Raw genomic sequence first — 13,938 nt, forward strand, 5'->3', positions numbered from 1 at the left:
TGTCTACAGAACTTGCTGATGAAGAAGCATCCTGAGCCTAATTTTCCTGGCCACATCAATTCTCAGGTAGGTTGACTAAGTTTTAGGATTGATATTTGACCACCAAGTTGCCTGAACTGCATTTGGAACTATGAAAAGCCATCTGTATGACTTTGTTGTTGTCTCTATGTATTAGTGGGGTAATGTAATTTCTTTTGTATGACATTTTAGTGGATCATATATTAAATAAAAAAACCAAAAAGTATCCTGTATAACTTTATTCCTGTTTCTCTATAATAATTTGATGTTTAAAAATTGTCTATTATTTTGACTTTATAGTGCTTTGTTTATAAGAGTAAATGACAATATTTGTCGCTTAAAGTTGCTTAGTCAAGCAATGCTCACCCAAGTAATTTGTATATCTAATATAAGAAAAGCATAAAAGGTATATGCTACTATTATGTAATAACTATGAGGTAGATTTATATCTAAATATTCAAGCAAATCGCACAGCCTACTAGGTGTCTTACCTTAGCTTACATAAGGTAGGCTATCAATGGAAGTCATCAGGTCTGCAAAACTACCAATAGGGTAGCCTATATATTGATACTTTCTTTTAGAATCATTAATGTTTACCTTTAAACTGCTTCATGGTTAAAAGATCCTGGAATGCCAAAAATCCTAGTAACATCAAGACTAGGCCTAGTCTAGCCAAGCTCTTTTCAAGAAGCATTCCTTAAAAGTATTTTTCAAAAAAAAGAGCTTTGCTGAACTTGGTTCTGATTTCTGTTTTGCTCGAACATACAAGGAAACAACTCTTTCTAAGGCTATATGCTGATTTATTTATTTTTTGGTCATTTTCTGCTGTTTAACAGCACACGTTCTTTATTTTGAAATTGGTCACGAACTTTCCTATTGGAATACATTATGTAAACTGGCGATCTTTCTCCTTAAAAAATGAATTATCGGTTTTTCACACTAATTTAAGACGTATATGGCTGTGTAAGTTTGCACTTGACCAATTTAATGAATTAGTTTTCATTTTAGGTGTCCTTGATACTTAAGGTTGAAAGTGTAGCTCATGGTTTAACGGAGGTTAAAAACGTATGCATATGGGTGTTTTCACTGGGTTTAGATGAAGTAGGCTAATCAAAGAGATATGGTGAATAGGTCGTAGTAATTAACTGTAAGGAGAAAATAATATTTTGCTATAAGATATCTCAACACCAAGAAATACCTTTCAAAAGGCATTTCAGAGCAACTTCTTTTCTTAATGTCACTTCTAAACCCATTTTCCAACTTGAAGTACCCAGTCTTTTCACCCACAACTTTACTTTACAGCTTTTTTGATATCTCAACACCAAGCACTACTTTTCAAAAGGCATTTCACAGCAAGGTCTTTTCTTAATGTCCCTTCTAAACCCATTTTACAAGTTGAAGCATCCGTCCTTTTCGCTCACAGTTTTACTTTACAGCTTTTTGGATATCTCAACACCAAGAAATACCTTTCAAAGGACATTCCAGAGCAGCTTCTTTTCTTAATGTCCCTTCTAAACCTATTTTCCAACTTGAAGTACCCATCCTTTTCACCCACAACTTTACTTTACAACTTTTTGGATACCTCAACGCCAAGCAATACTTTTCAAAAGGCATTCCAGAGCAAGTTTCTTTCTTAATGTCCTTCCTAAACCCATTTTACAAGATGAAGAAACCATCCTTTTCACCCACAACTTTACTTTACAGCTTTTTGGATATCTCAACACCAAGAAATACCTTTCAAAAGGCATTTCAGAGCAACTTATTTTCTTAATGTCCCTTCTAAACCCATTTTTCGTGGTTTACCTTGTCATAGCTTAGAGTTTTGTTGAAGTTCTAGTTTAGTTAAATTTTAGTTAAGAGTTTAGAGTCATAGCTTAGAGTTTTAGTTAAAATTGAAGCTTACTTTACTTATAGTTAAGGGTTTAGAGTTTTAGCTTAGATTTTTTGCTAGAGTTCTAGTTTAGTTTAGTTACAGTCTATACTTTAGTTTTTTGCTTAGAGTCTTAGCTTAGAGTCTTACTTAAAATTGTAGTTTAGTTAAGTTTTAGTTAAGAGTTTCGATTTTTATCTTAGAGTCTTAGCTTAGAGTTTTTGTTAGAGTTCTAGTTTAGTTTAATTTTAGTTTAGAGTTTGATGTTTTACCTTTGAGTTTCAGTTAGAGTTCTAGTTTAGTTTAATTTAGTTATGAGTTTGATGTTTTACCTTTGAGTTTCAGTTAGAGTTCTAGTTTAGTTTTAGTTAAGAGTTTAGAGTTTTATCTTAGAGTCCTAGCTTAGAGTTTTTGTTAGATTTCTAGTTTAGTTTAGTTTTAATTAAGAGTTTAGTGTTTTTAGCTTAGAGTCATAGCTTAGAGTTTTTTTTTGTTGAAGTTCTAGTTTAGTTTAGTTAATAGTTTAAAGTTTTAGATTAGAGTCTTAGTTTAGAGTTTTTGTTAGAGTTCTAGTTTAGTTTAGTAATAGTTAAGAGTTTAGAGTTTTAGCTTAGAGTCTTATCTTATAGTTTTTGTTATAGTTCTAGTTTAGTTTAGATATAGTTAATATTTTAGAGTATTGACTTAGATAATTATCTTAGAGTTTTATTTTAGTTTAGTTTTAGTTAAGTGTTTAGAGTTTTTTAGCTTAGAGTCTTAGCTTATAGTTTTTGTTAGAGCTCTATTTTAGTTTAGTTTTATTTAAGAGTTTAGTTTTTTTAGCTTAGAGTATTAGCTTAGAGTTTTTTTTGAAGCTCTAATTTAGTTTATTTTTATTTAATAGTTTAGATTTTTTATCTTATAGTATTAGATTATAGTTTTTTTTGTTGAAGTTATAGTTTATTTTATTTAATATTTTATAGTTTTATATTATAGTCTTATCTTAGAGTTTTTTTTAGAGTTGATGTTTAGTTTATTTACATATAATAGTTTTGAGTTTTTAGCTTAGATTTCTAGCCCGGTGTTTTTGTTAGAGTTCCATTTAACTTTAGATACAGTTAAAAATTCGGAGTCTTGTCTTCGAGTATTAGAATAGAATTCTCGGATTGGATAGGTATTTTCAAGGGTTTCGTGTTTTTTATCTAGGAGTCTTAGTTTAGAGTTTTTGTTAGAGTTCTAGTTTAGTTTAGTTTTAGTTAAGAGTTTGGTGTTTTACCTTAGAGTCATAGCTTAGAGTTTTATTTGGAGTTCTAGTTTATTTTATTTTTAGTTAAGAGTTTAGAGTTTTTAGCTTAGAGTCTTAGCTTAGAGTTTTTTTGTTATAGTTCTAGTTTAGTTTAGTTTTAGTTAAGAGTTTAGAGTTTTTAGCTTAGAGTCTTAGCTTAGAGTTTTTGTTGAAGCTCTAGTTTAGTTATAGTTAAGGGTTTAGAGTTTTAGCTTAGAGTTTTACTTAGAGTTACCTTCGAGACTTAGCTTAGAGTTTTAGTTTAGTTTAGTTTTAGTTAAGAGTTTAGAGTTTTTTAGCTGAGAGTCGTAGTTTAGAGTTTTTGTTAGAGTTCTAGTTTAGTTTAGTTTTAGTTAAGAGCTTGGTGTTTTACCTTAGAGTCATAGCTTAGAGTTTTAGTTGGAGTTCTAGTTTAGTTTTAGTTAAGAGTTTAGAGTTTTTAGCTTAGAGTCTTAGCTTAGAGTTTTTTTTGAAGCTCTAATTTAGTTTAGTTTTAGTTAAGAGTTTAGAGTTTTTAGCTTAGAGTCTTAGATTAGAGTTTTTTTTGTTGAAGTTATAGTTTAGTTTAGTTAATAGTTTAGAGTTTTAGCTTAGAGTCTTAGCTTAGAGTTTTTGTTAGAGTTGATGTTTAGTTTAGTAATAGTTAAGAGTTTAGAGTTTTAGCTTAGAGTCTTAGCTTTGAGTGTTTTTTAAAGTTCTAGTTTAGTTTAGATATAGTAGAGTTTTAACTTAGAGACTTAGCTTAGAGTTTTAGTTTAGTTTAGTTTTAGTTAAGACTTTAGATTTTTTTAGCTTAGAGTCTTAGCTTAGAGTTTTTGTTAGAGTTCTAGTTTAGTTTAGTTTTAGTTAATAGTTTGGTGTTTTACCTTAGAGTCATAGCTTAGAGTTTTAGTTGGAGTTCTAGTTTAGTTTAGTTTTAGTTAAGAGTTTAGAGTTTTTAGCTTAGAGTCTTAGCTTAGAGTTTTTTTGTTATAGTTCTAGTTTAGTTTAGTTTTAGTTAAGAGTTTAGAGTTTTTAGCTTAGAGTCTTAGCTTAGAGTTTTTGTTGAAGCTCTAGTTTAGTTATAGTTAAGGGTTTAGAGTTTTAGCTTAGAGTCTTAGCTTAGAGTTTTACTTAGAGTTACCTTCGAGACCTAGCTTAGAGCTTTAGTTTAGTTTAGTTTTAGTTAAGAGTTTAGAGTTTTTTAGCTGAGAGTCGTAGTTTAGAGTTTTTGTTAGAGTTCTAGTTTAGTTTAGTTTTAGTTAAGAGCTTGGTGTTTTACCTTAGAGTCATAGCTTAGAGTTTTAGTTGGAGTTCTAGTTTAGTTTTAGTTAAGAGTTTAGAGTTTTTAGCTTAGAGTCTTAGATTAGAGTTTTTTGTTATAGTTCTAGTTTAGTTTAGTTTTAGTTAAGAGTTTAGAGTTTTTAGCTTAGAGTCTTAGCTTAGAGTTTTTGTTGAAGCTCTAGTTTAGTTATAGTTAAGGGTTTAGAGTTTTAGCTTGGAGTCTTAGCTTAGAGTTTTACTTAGAGTTGAAGTTTAGTTTAGTTATAGTTAAGGGTTTAGAGTTTTAGCTTAGAGTCGTAGTTTAGAGTTTTTTTTTGTTAGAGTTCTAGCTTAGTTTAGTTTTAGTTAAGCGTTTAGAGTTTTACCTTAAAGTCTTAGCTTAGAGTTTTTTTTTGTTAGAGCTCTAGTTTAGTTTAGTTAAGAGTTTTGAGTTTTATCATAGAGTCATAGCTTAGAGTTTTTGTTGAAATTTCGTTTAGTTTAGTTATAGTTAAGAGTTTATAGTTTTAGCTTAGAGTCTTAGCTTAGAGTTTTAGTTAGAGTTATTGTTTAGTTTAGTTTTAGTTAAGAGATAATAGAGTTTTAGTTAGGGTTGAAGTTTCATTTAGTTTAGTTATAGTTAAGATTTTATAGTTTTAGCTTAGAGTCTTAGCTTAGAGTTTTAGTTAGAGCTATTGTTTAGTTTAGTTTTAGTTAAGAGTTTTAGCTTAGAGTTTTAGCCTAGAATCTTAGCTTAGAGATTTAATTAAGTTAGGTTAGGTAAGTTAGGTTAGGTTAGCTAAGTTAGGTTAGGTTAGGTTAGCTAGTAAACATCTCTCCATGTTTAAGTTAGGTTAGGTTAGGCTAGATTAAGTTAGGTTAGGTTAGGTTAAGTTAGGTTAGCCTACGTACGCGCGCGTACGTAGGCTAACCTAACCTAACTTAATCTAGCCTAACCCTTGCCCTCAGGGAAAGGGTTGTAAATTATGCCCAGGGGACATATAAGGTTTTTATATAACGCATTGTCGTAGAAACTTCAAAAAGGGCTCATTCGATTGGAAATTGAAATGACTAGTGCCCTTTTTAATAGTCGAAAGTGATTGGAAAGCAACTAAGACACCTTCCACGTTCCCCATTTCCCCTAGAAGATCCAGTAAAGATTCTGAGATACCCGTTTTGATCTACGCAGTTCAAAATTCAGTAAATCATATCTTTGAGCAGGACACTCCCCCCACAGTCTTCAGGGCAAGGGTTATAAGTTGTGCCCCGGGGTTATATAAGGTTATTATCAAAATCTTTGTCGTAGAAACTTGAAAAGGGTTCATTCCATTGGAAATTCAAAGGGCTTATGCCCTTTTTAATAGTCGAAAGTGATTTGAAGGCAACTAACCCCCCTCTTGCGCCAATCTTTTCTGAAAACACATCCAATCAATATTTTAGATAGCCATTTTGTTCAGCGTAGTTGATTTACAGATAGAAAATATGTTTTTGAGGAGGACACTCCCCAACAACCCTCTGGGCAAGGGTTTTAAGTTATGCGCAGGGGGTATGTATGGCTTTTATAGAAAATATTGTTGTAAAAACTTCAAACAAGCTTGTTTAGTTCGAAATTGAAATTGCTGTTGCACTTTTTAATAGTTATAAGTGACTTGAAGGCAACTATACCCCCTGTCAAACCCATATTTTCTTCGAGCACATCAAATCAATCATAGGCAGCGCGCTATCGCTGCCTAAGTAAAGAACAATGTGGCACAATGTGTTTTTGGTTTTTTTTTCTCCATACCCAGGCACTTCGTATCGAAGGAGTTGTCGCAGAAGCTTCGAAAAAGGCTCATTCGATTGGAAATTGGAGTGGCCAGCGCCCTTTTTAATAGTCGAAAGGGATTGAAGGGCTACTAGACCCCGACCACGCCCATCATTCCTCCAAACACATCCAATCAAAATTTTGAGATAGCCATTTTGTTTAGCGTAGTTGATTTCCAGGCAAGGGTTTTAAGTTATGCCCTTAGGGCATATAAGAAAAATGTTGGCACAATGTACTCTTTATTTTTTTTTCCTTTAGAGCAGGGTACTTCATATGGAAGGGGTTGTCGTAGAGACTTCAAAAGGTGTTCATTCGATTGGAAATTGAGAGTTCTAGTGCACTTTGAATAGTTGAAAGGAATTGGAGGGCAACTAGCCCCCCCCCCCCCCACGCCCATCATTCCCCCAAACACATCCAATCAAAATTTCGAGATAGCTATTTTGTTCAGCGTAGTTGATTTCCTGGTAGAAAATGTGTTTCTGAGGAGGACACTCCCCCACAACCCTCAGGGCAAGGGTTTTAAGTTATGCCCTGGGGGCTAATAAGGTTTAATATAGAAGGTGTTGTCGTAGAAACTTCAAAACAGGCTCATTCGATGGGAAATTTGAAGGGCTATTACCTTTTTTAACAGTCGAAAGTGATTGTAGGGCAACTAGCCCCTCCTCCAACGTCCATTATTCCCCCAAACACATCCAATCAAGATTTCGAGATAGCCATATTATTCAGCGTAGTTGATTTCCAGATAGAAAATATGTTTTTAAGGAGGACACTCCCCCACTACCCTCACTGCAAGGGTTTTAAGTTTTGCCCTGGGGGCATATAAGGTTTTTATAGAAGGCGCTGTCGTAGAAACTTCAAAAAAGGCTCATTCGATTGATAATTCAAAGGGCTACTGCCCTTTTAATAGTCGAAAGGGATTGGAGGGCAACTAGCCCCCCCTCCACGCCCATCATTTCCCCAAACACATCCAATCAAAATTTTAAGAGAGCCATTTTCTTCAACGTAGTTAGTTGGTTTTCTGATAGAAAATATGTTTTTGAGGTTTTAAGTTATGCCCTGGGGGCATATAAGGTTTTTAAAGAAGGCCTTGTTGTAGAAACTTCTAAAAAAGCTCATTCGATTGGAAATTCAAAGGGCTAGTGCCCTTTTTAATTGTCAAAAGTGATTGGAGGGCACCTATCCCCCCCCCCCGCGCCCATCCTTCCCCCAAACACATCCAATAAAAATTTTGAGATAGCCATTTTGTTCAGCGTAGTTGATTTCCAGATGGAAAACATATTTTTGAGGAGAACACTCCCCCACAACCCTCAGTGCAAAGATTTTAAGTTATGCCCTGGAGGCATATAAGGCTTTTATTGAAATCTTTGTCGTAGAAACTTGAAAAAGGGCTCATTCGATTTGAAATTCAAAGGGGTAGTGCCCTTTTGGCTCACCGTACTTTAATAATTAAAAAAAATCTGTATATTAATTTTACTTTTATTTGGTTAAATGGCTTTCTCGAAAGTTGTTTAATTATATTTACGAACGTTTTTATTAGTAGTAAATATACGTAACTTACGAATTAACTTACGTTACGAGCTTCTATATCCATATATTTTTAATACGTATATTAGGAGGTTCGCCTTCTAGTCAATTCCTCGCTCTTTACGCTAAAGTTCGAATTTTGTTCCAATTGTGTAAAAACGACCCCTTAAGCACAAAGGCCGTTAATTAGAATAAATAGCTCTTATGAAAGTACTAAAAAATCTTTGGCTGGCTTAAAGAGCGAGGTATTGACTAGGGGGCGAACCCAATCATATACTTGATAATTTCTGTTCGGTTTCAGTTTTGATGTTGCTCCTTACTTTCAGTTGAAAAACTTGTTTATTTTTTTATTTAATTTCTGATTGTTTTTTTAATAATGCTGGAAAATCCGGCGCCCCCTTCATAGCAATGTCCCTTCCCCCATGAAAACTTCCTGCATGAAAAAATCCTCCCACATAATCCCTGACAACCCCCCCCCCCACTACCAGAAAAAAAACCCTTTAAAACGTCTGTATACTTCCCAATAATTAATACTGTAAACATTGGGTAAAGTTCATAACTTTCAGCCCTCCCCCTGGGGACTTTGGGGGATTAAGTCATCCTATAAGACATATTTATTATATTTTCGACCATGCTGAACAAAATGGCTATCTCAAAATTTTGATCGTGTGACCTTGGTAAAAAAATGAGCGTGGAAGGGGGCCTAGTTGCCCTCCATTTTTTTGGTCACTTAAAAAGGGCAATATAACTTTTAATTTCCATTCGAATGTGACCTCTCACGATATTCTAGGACCACTTGGTCGATACGATCACCCCTGGGAAAAAAACAAAAACAAATAAACACGCATCCGTGATCTTTCTTCTGGCAAAAAATACAAAATTCCACATTTTAGCAGACAAGAGCACATTTTGCAGATGGTGCGATTTTCATTAAGGTTCTATATCTTTTGAGGGGTCTTTCCCCCTGTTTTTGAAAATCAGCAAAATTTTCTCAGGCGCGTAACTTTTGATGGGTAGGACTAAACTTGATGAAACATATATATTTGAAATCAGTATTAAAATCTGATTCTTTTGATGTATCTATTGGTATCAAAACCCCGTTTTTTAGAGTTTCGGTTACTATTGAGCCGGGTCGTTCCTTACTTACAGTTCGTTACCACGAACTATTTGATGTTTAAATAAAACCTCTTTGTAATATTTGGTCATTAAATTTTGCAATTTTTTTTCAACTAATTTATTAGACTAAAAAATGTTGTAGATAAATTCTTAAGAGAAGATCAGTATGGCTCTAGAACAGGGAGAGGCTGCATCTACCAAACTTTCGCCTTCTGCTGTTAGTGTTACTAGCCGTTTTGCTCATGATTCTAGTTGAGTTTATTGTTTCATTTTCTGGATTGGGTTTGAGACAGACAAGTTGTAACAGATGTTCCACCCAAAATTCAAAAGTTCTCTCATTCCTAAAGAAATTGGTGCTTACCCTTTGCTGTAATCTTAATAGTGACGTTATAAACGTAACTCCTGGTGAGACAATCCGCTTTTGGACCAAGACGCACACACCTTTTTTTTTAATACTGATGACTAGTCACCACTTCTCAACGAGAGGTGCATGGTTGTATCAAAGGATGCACCGTGCCAAAGAGGGGGAGGCATTCTGCACGTTAGTGAAGAATCTTGCATGTTTATGGGTGTCAACGTGTTTTGTCACATAGCAGTTCAAGGTGATTAACCCCTGACATGGGATACACCAGTTAATTTCTGAAAACGGGTTAATTTCAGATTCAATTAAAAATGAATGAAGCCCTGAATTAATGTAAAAAGGAGCTAGGTCTAAGCTATGCCTAGTCCCCTCCCCCCTCCTGTGACATGTTTTTAGCAGTAAGGTAGAGAGGTTGCACATTGTTTAAATCAGGAACGCACAATGATTTTTAATCTGTATTGCTACTTGAACATTGTGGAATTTGGCCATTCTAAAAACCCTTCTTCTCACTGCCAATTGATTAGCTGCTAGGTAGGTAAATTGCCCCTTGTTTGAAGCAGAATCACGCTAGGATTTTAATCTATATGATAAGAGGATCAAAATTGACCCTTGGCTCCTCCAATACCACTCCCACTATCAAAATTTTAATAGAAAGTTACCTTGTTTGAACCAGAATAGTAAAAGAATTTTTAATCTGTGTGATTTGGCGACCAAAGTGGGCCATAGTATCAGATTTTTAGTAATAAGATGGGGATGCTGCTCCTAGTTGTCTTTTGCAATCAGCAGATTGTTAATGTTTGGGTTTTTATGGACCAAAAGCGCTGCCAAATTGAACTAATTACTTTACGTGGCAACACTGACGAAAAGGTGGCACTGTCCTAATTAATTCATGATTGTGAAACAGCTGAAAGAAAAAGTTTTGAAAATCGCGGTTTTCAAGTATGAATAGACCAAAGATGGGCCCAGGGGGTAAAATAATGTTTTAACTTTGATTTCTTTGGTACTTTATGTATCGGCAAGTTGACTGTTTGTGTTGATCCTTTTTTCACTAATGAGGGTGGCTTTCTGACTGGTTTCTTTCTAGGAATTTTGGAAGAAGTTGGGTGAGATTGGAGCTCATGGTATCACTTGCAAATCCGAATATGGTGGGACAGGCGGTGGCTATTTGGACCATTGTATAATCATGGAAGAAATGTCTCGGGTTTCTGGATCTATTGGACTCTCATATGGAGCACATTCGAATCTCTGCATAAATCAAATCCATCGAAATGGAACAGAAGAGCAAAAACATGAGTTTCTCCCAAAACTGTGTGCCGGTGAGCATATTGGAGCCCTTGCGATGTCAGAGCCAGAGGCTGGTTCAGATGTTGTTTCGATGAAATTGCGAGCTGATAAAAAAGATGACTATTATGTATTGAATGGAAATAAATTTTGGATTACAAATGGTCCGGATGCTGATGTTCTTGTGGTATTTTCTTTTTTTATTTTTGTTCTTTTATTTCTTTTTTATTTCATTGCTTTTCGTTTCACTTTTTGCGAGATCTATTTATTCTTCATTTATGGTCTAATCTTCTGATTTGTTTGGATTTTATGTAGCATGTCTTATTTAATTTTTTCCTTGCTCTCACAATAATAATTCTATTTTATCTCCTTTATTCATGGTCAATGGCTTTTTTACTTTTAAGTTATTTTGTACCATCTTTTTTTTCTATTTTTCGATACTTTTTGACTGTAATCTACTGTAGATTTTTCTTTTTTTATTATTTAAATTATATTTCGGTTAGTAGCTTCTATTTTTTTTCGAAGAATAATCTAGTTGATTTGGAAATTATGTTAAGGAGTTTTTTTTTTTTTTTTTTTTTTTGTATAGCATCTTCCGTTTTCGCAATTTTCTTTTTTATTATTTTTTTGTCCGTTGAATTATTGGCTATTGCAAAAAATGTATTGTATTATTTATTGTACTATTAATAAGTAGGCTGAGTTAAATGCAATAATTCGAAAGATGACGCATTTGGGAGAAATAGAACAGTACGATGTGTTTGCTAATTACATTTAATGTTGTATCCCTGTTAATCTGCTGCAAAGCTAAACTGAGCACTCAACTCGGCTATACTGCAGTCTTGTGTCAATTGTATCAAGCATCAATGAGGCAGCCACAGCACACCAACATATCTACCAACACATAGATTCTAAGGCAGGCAGATCAACTCTCAAGTATAATTTTTCCAAGAAATCCCCAATTGGCTACTACAGTCTTAGCGCGTATAAAACTCGGCCCATATCCTCGTCCATCAACAATTCAGTTTATATTACCCTGGAACACGTATTTTCGCAGAAAGTTTCTCAAAATGCCTTTGAAACCAACCCAAGACTTCAAAACCTACTTGTAATTTCTAAAAACATCTAATTATAACATTGCATTACTAATTACCGATTTTTTTTATATGTATTGGAATAAGTTAATTTAAAATTAGATTCTTTAAAATTTAGTGTTACAAAGGTGAAGCCAAGTTTCGCGTTCAAGAGAAATCTGACTTGTTTATTCGCGATAAAATTTAATGCCGCTTATGTTTTTACGTTATCTAGAGCCCTTGCATCTCGGTCCGGCTTTGTATAATTGTTGAGATATGGAATGATTCTACTTTATATTATTTATATACAGTGGTCAAGCGCAACAAAGAGAAATCCTCCAAATTTCCCCAGAGCGTGGTGGTCTAAAGACTACCAACACAATTGGACAATCAAAAAAGAAGGCAAACAGAGTATTAAAAAAAACGAAAAAACAAGATAGCTCTTCTTTAACACACATAAATCAACTGTTTGCCAAAGATTGTGAAAGATGCTAAATACTCCTTCTGGAATAATGCCGCAAATGATTATCTAATACCCAAAGTACGGGAGAAAACCTCAAAACCTCTTAAAACCACCACTGTATGAAATAACTAGTACCAATAAACTCTCATGATAAGGTAAATGCAAAATTATTCGTTACCATTTTTTCTAAAAAGCTATCATCTTACACCTTAAGTGACCCCCCCCTCTATAAAAATTATAACCACAAATTATCAATTCCATTCAGTATCACACTATATTTTTTACCTTTCACAACGTATTAGCTAAACAATTCAATGAATTCGAATCAAGTCGTCGAGTAGTTATCACAAAAAATATGCTATGTGGATGAAAAGTCTCACACCAATGTTTAAACAGACACTACTAACTTGTATTAATCTTACATGGAATAGAAGAGTATTCCCCAAGATATGAAATTATTCCTCTTTTCTACCCATTCTGGAATAAATAAACCAAAATATGAGCAAACATCCCACAGACTCATCATGATAACTCTAGTCTTAGAAAAGGTTATTGAGGAAATTATTTATAGTCTACTTCTATGGTTCTTTGCCAATCCATTGCCAATTTTTAAGATCTAAAGGAAGATTCAGAGTCAATGCCGAATCTAGAGCTCCTGGATTCGACCTTACAGCATAAGTTTGACATAGACGCTTTTTCATAGTGTAACACTTTCAAATACACTTGCTTCTGAGAGTAGACAGGCTTACCTTCAATAGTAGCCACCTAAGTATACAGTTTTTGTGGTAGTACCAATGCTGGCACAACTGTTTTGTGGTAGCCACCGCTTGCCACCACTGTTATAGCCGTATGGTACGACTGCCACCAGATATTGGTACAAAAATGGTGCTATACCACTTACTGGAGGGGAAGCCTCGCTGGTGCCAATTATTGCAATGGAATGCCCGCGGTTACCACTATTGTTCTGTAAATATAGAATATGTTAATACCTTATTATGGTATACCCTGGTCCGGGGTATAATAAATTAATCGAACGGTCGAGCGGCCAAACTATAGGCCAAGAGTGCCCCACCTGGGTCCTCACTAAAATCTCTAGCTATCTCCTCGGAGAGTAAACGGACTCCCCTGTCGATATAATAAATGATGGTATGTCTCGGAAACTCTTTTTTTACCCTGTCTGGGTTCCTGGAAAAAATAGTCTACACGGCCTACACATAGTCTACACATTCATCTAAAAGGGCACAAAGCATATCAACTTCTCAATACAGACTCTCTAAAATGACTAAAAAAATAATATTTGAACACTTAAAGAATCTTGGCACTTGGGGTGTGGCTCATTCTGATGCGGGCCAATTCAATGTATCAAGTCCCTCAATTCGATTTGCTTTACGCACATTTTAAGAATCAATAGATTGAGATCTAGCAAGCCCATGTGGTGACTCATACTGAATTAAAATTCTGTCAACTTATTTACTCTTGTAAAATGGTTGCCTTGACGACGAGAGTTTAACTTACGATTGAAAATTAACTTATAGGCAAATGTAATTACAGAAAAGAAAACGGGTCATTTATCTGAAAAGAAAAAGAACAAGGGGTGGAACCCCAACATATACTGAGTAAGCCTTATGCAGATGAAACTGATAAAATTTCCTTACTATTGACCACCCAAGTGGGAAGCCCATTCTACTGAGAGATATTTCTTGGTATAAATTATCAGATGCCCATGTAATCGGTAATAAGCCAAATTTATCCCCGTTTCCCTCCTACAGCCATTCCAGTATATATCATGATCCACTTAGGTATTAATGACATGAATTTTTAGGCTTTTTCTCGCCAAATCTCTGGTTCCGCAGGTCTCTCCCCCTCATCTCCGTGTTGCCGATTATGAAACGTTAGAAAAACAGAAGTTTTGACGATTGCCTATT

At 34.5% G+C, this 13,938-nt stretch overlaps 1 protein-coding gene across 1 annotated transcript in view; it reads left to right on the top strand.

Annotated features, from left to right (window-relative positions):
• The window catches only part of LOC148945542 (isovaleryl-CoA dehydrogenase, mitochondrial), a 102,999-nt gene that overhangs the window by 24,090 nt on the left and 64,971 nt on the right, over window positions 1-13,938 (top strand). Inside the window, exon 3 of the mRNA XM_089098610.1 lies at window positions 10,284-10,667. Within this exon, the coding sequence (XP_088954736.1) occupies window positions 10,284-10,667 (384 nt within the window). The remainder of the gene's footprint in view (window positions 1-10,283; window positions 10,668-13,938) is intronic.

The sequence above is a fragment of the Artemia sp. Qi Xiang Cuo genome, chromosome 13, assembly GCF_049724085.1.
Source record: "Artemia sp. Qi Xiang Cuo chromosome 13, ASM4972408v1, whole genome shotgun sequence".
In the NCBI taxonomy this organism is placed as follows: domain Eukaryota; kingdom Metazoa; phylum Arthropoda; class Branchiopoda; order Anostraca; family Artemiidae; genus Artemia; species Artemia sp. Qi Xiang Cuo.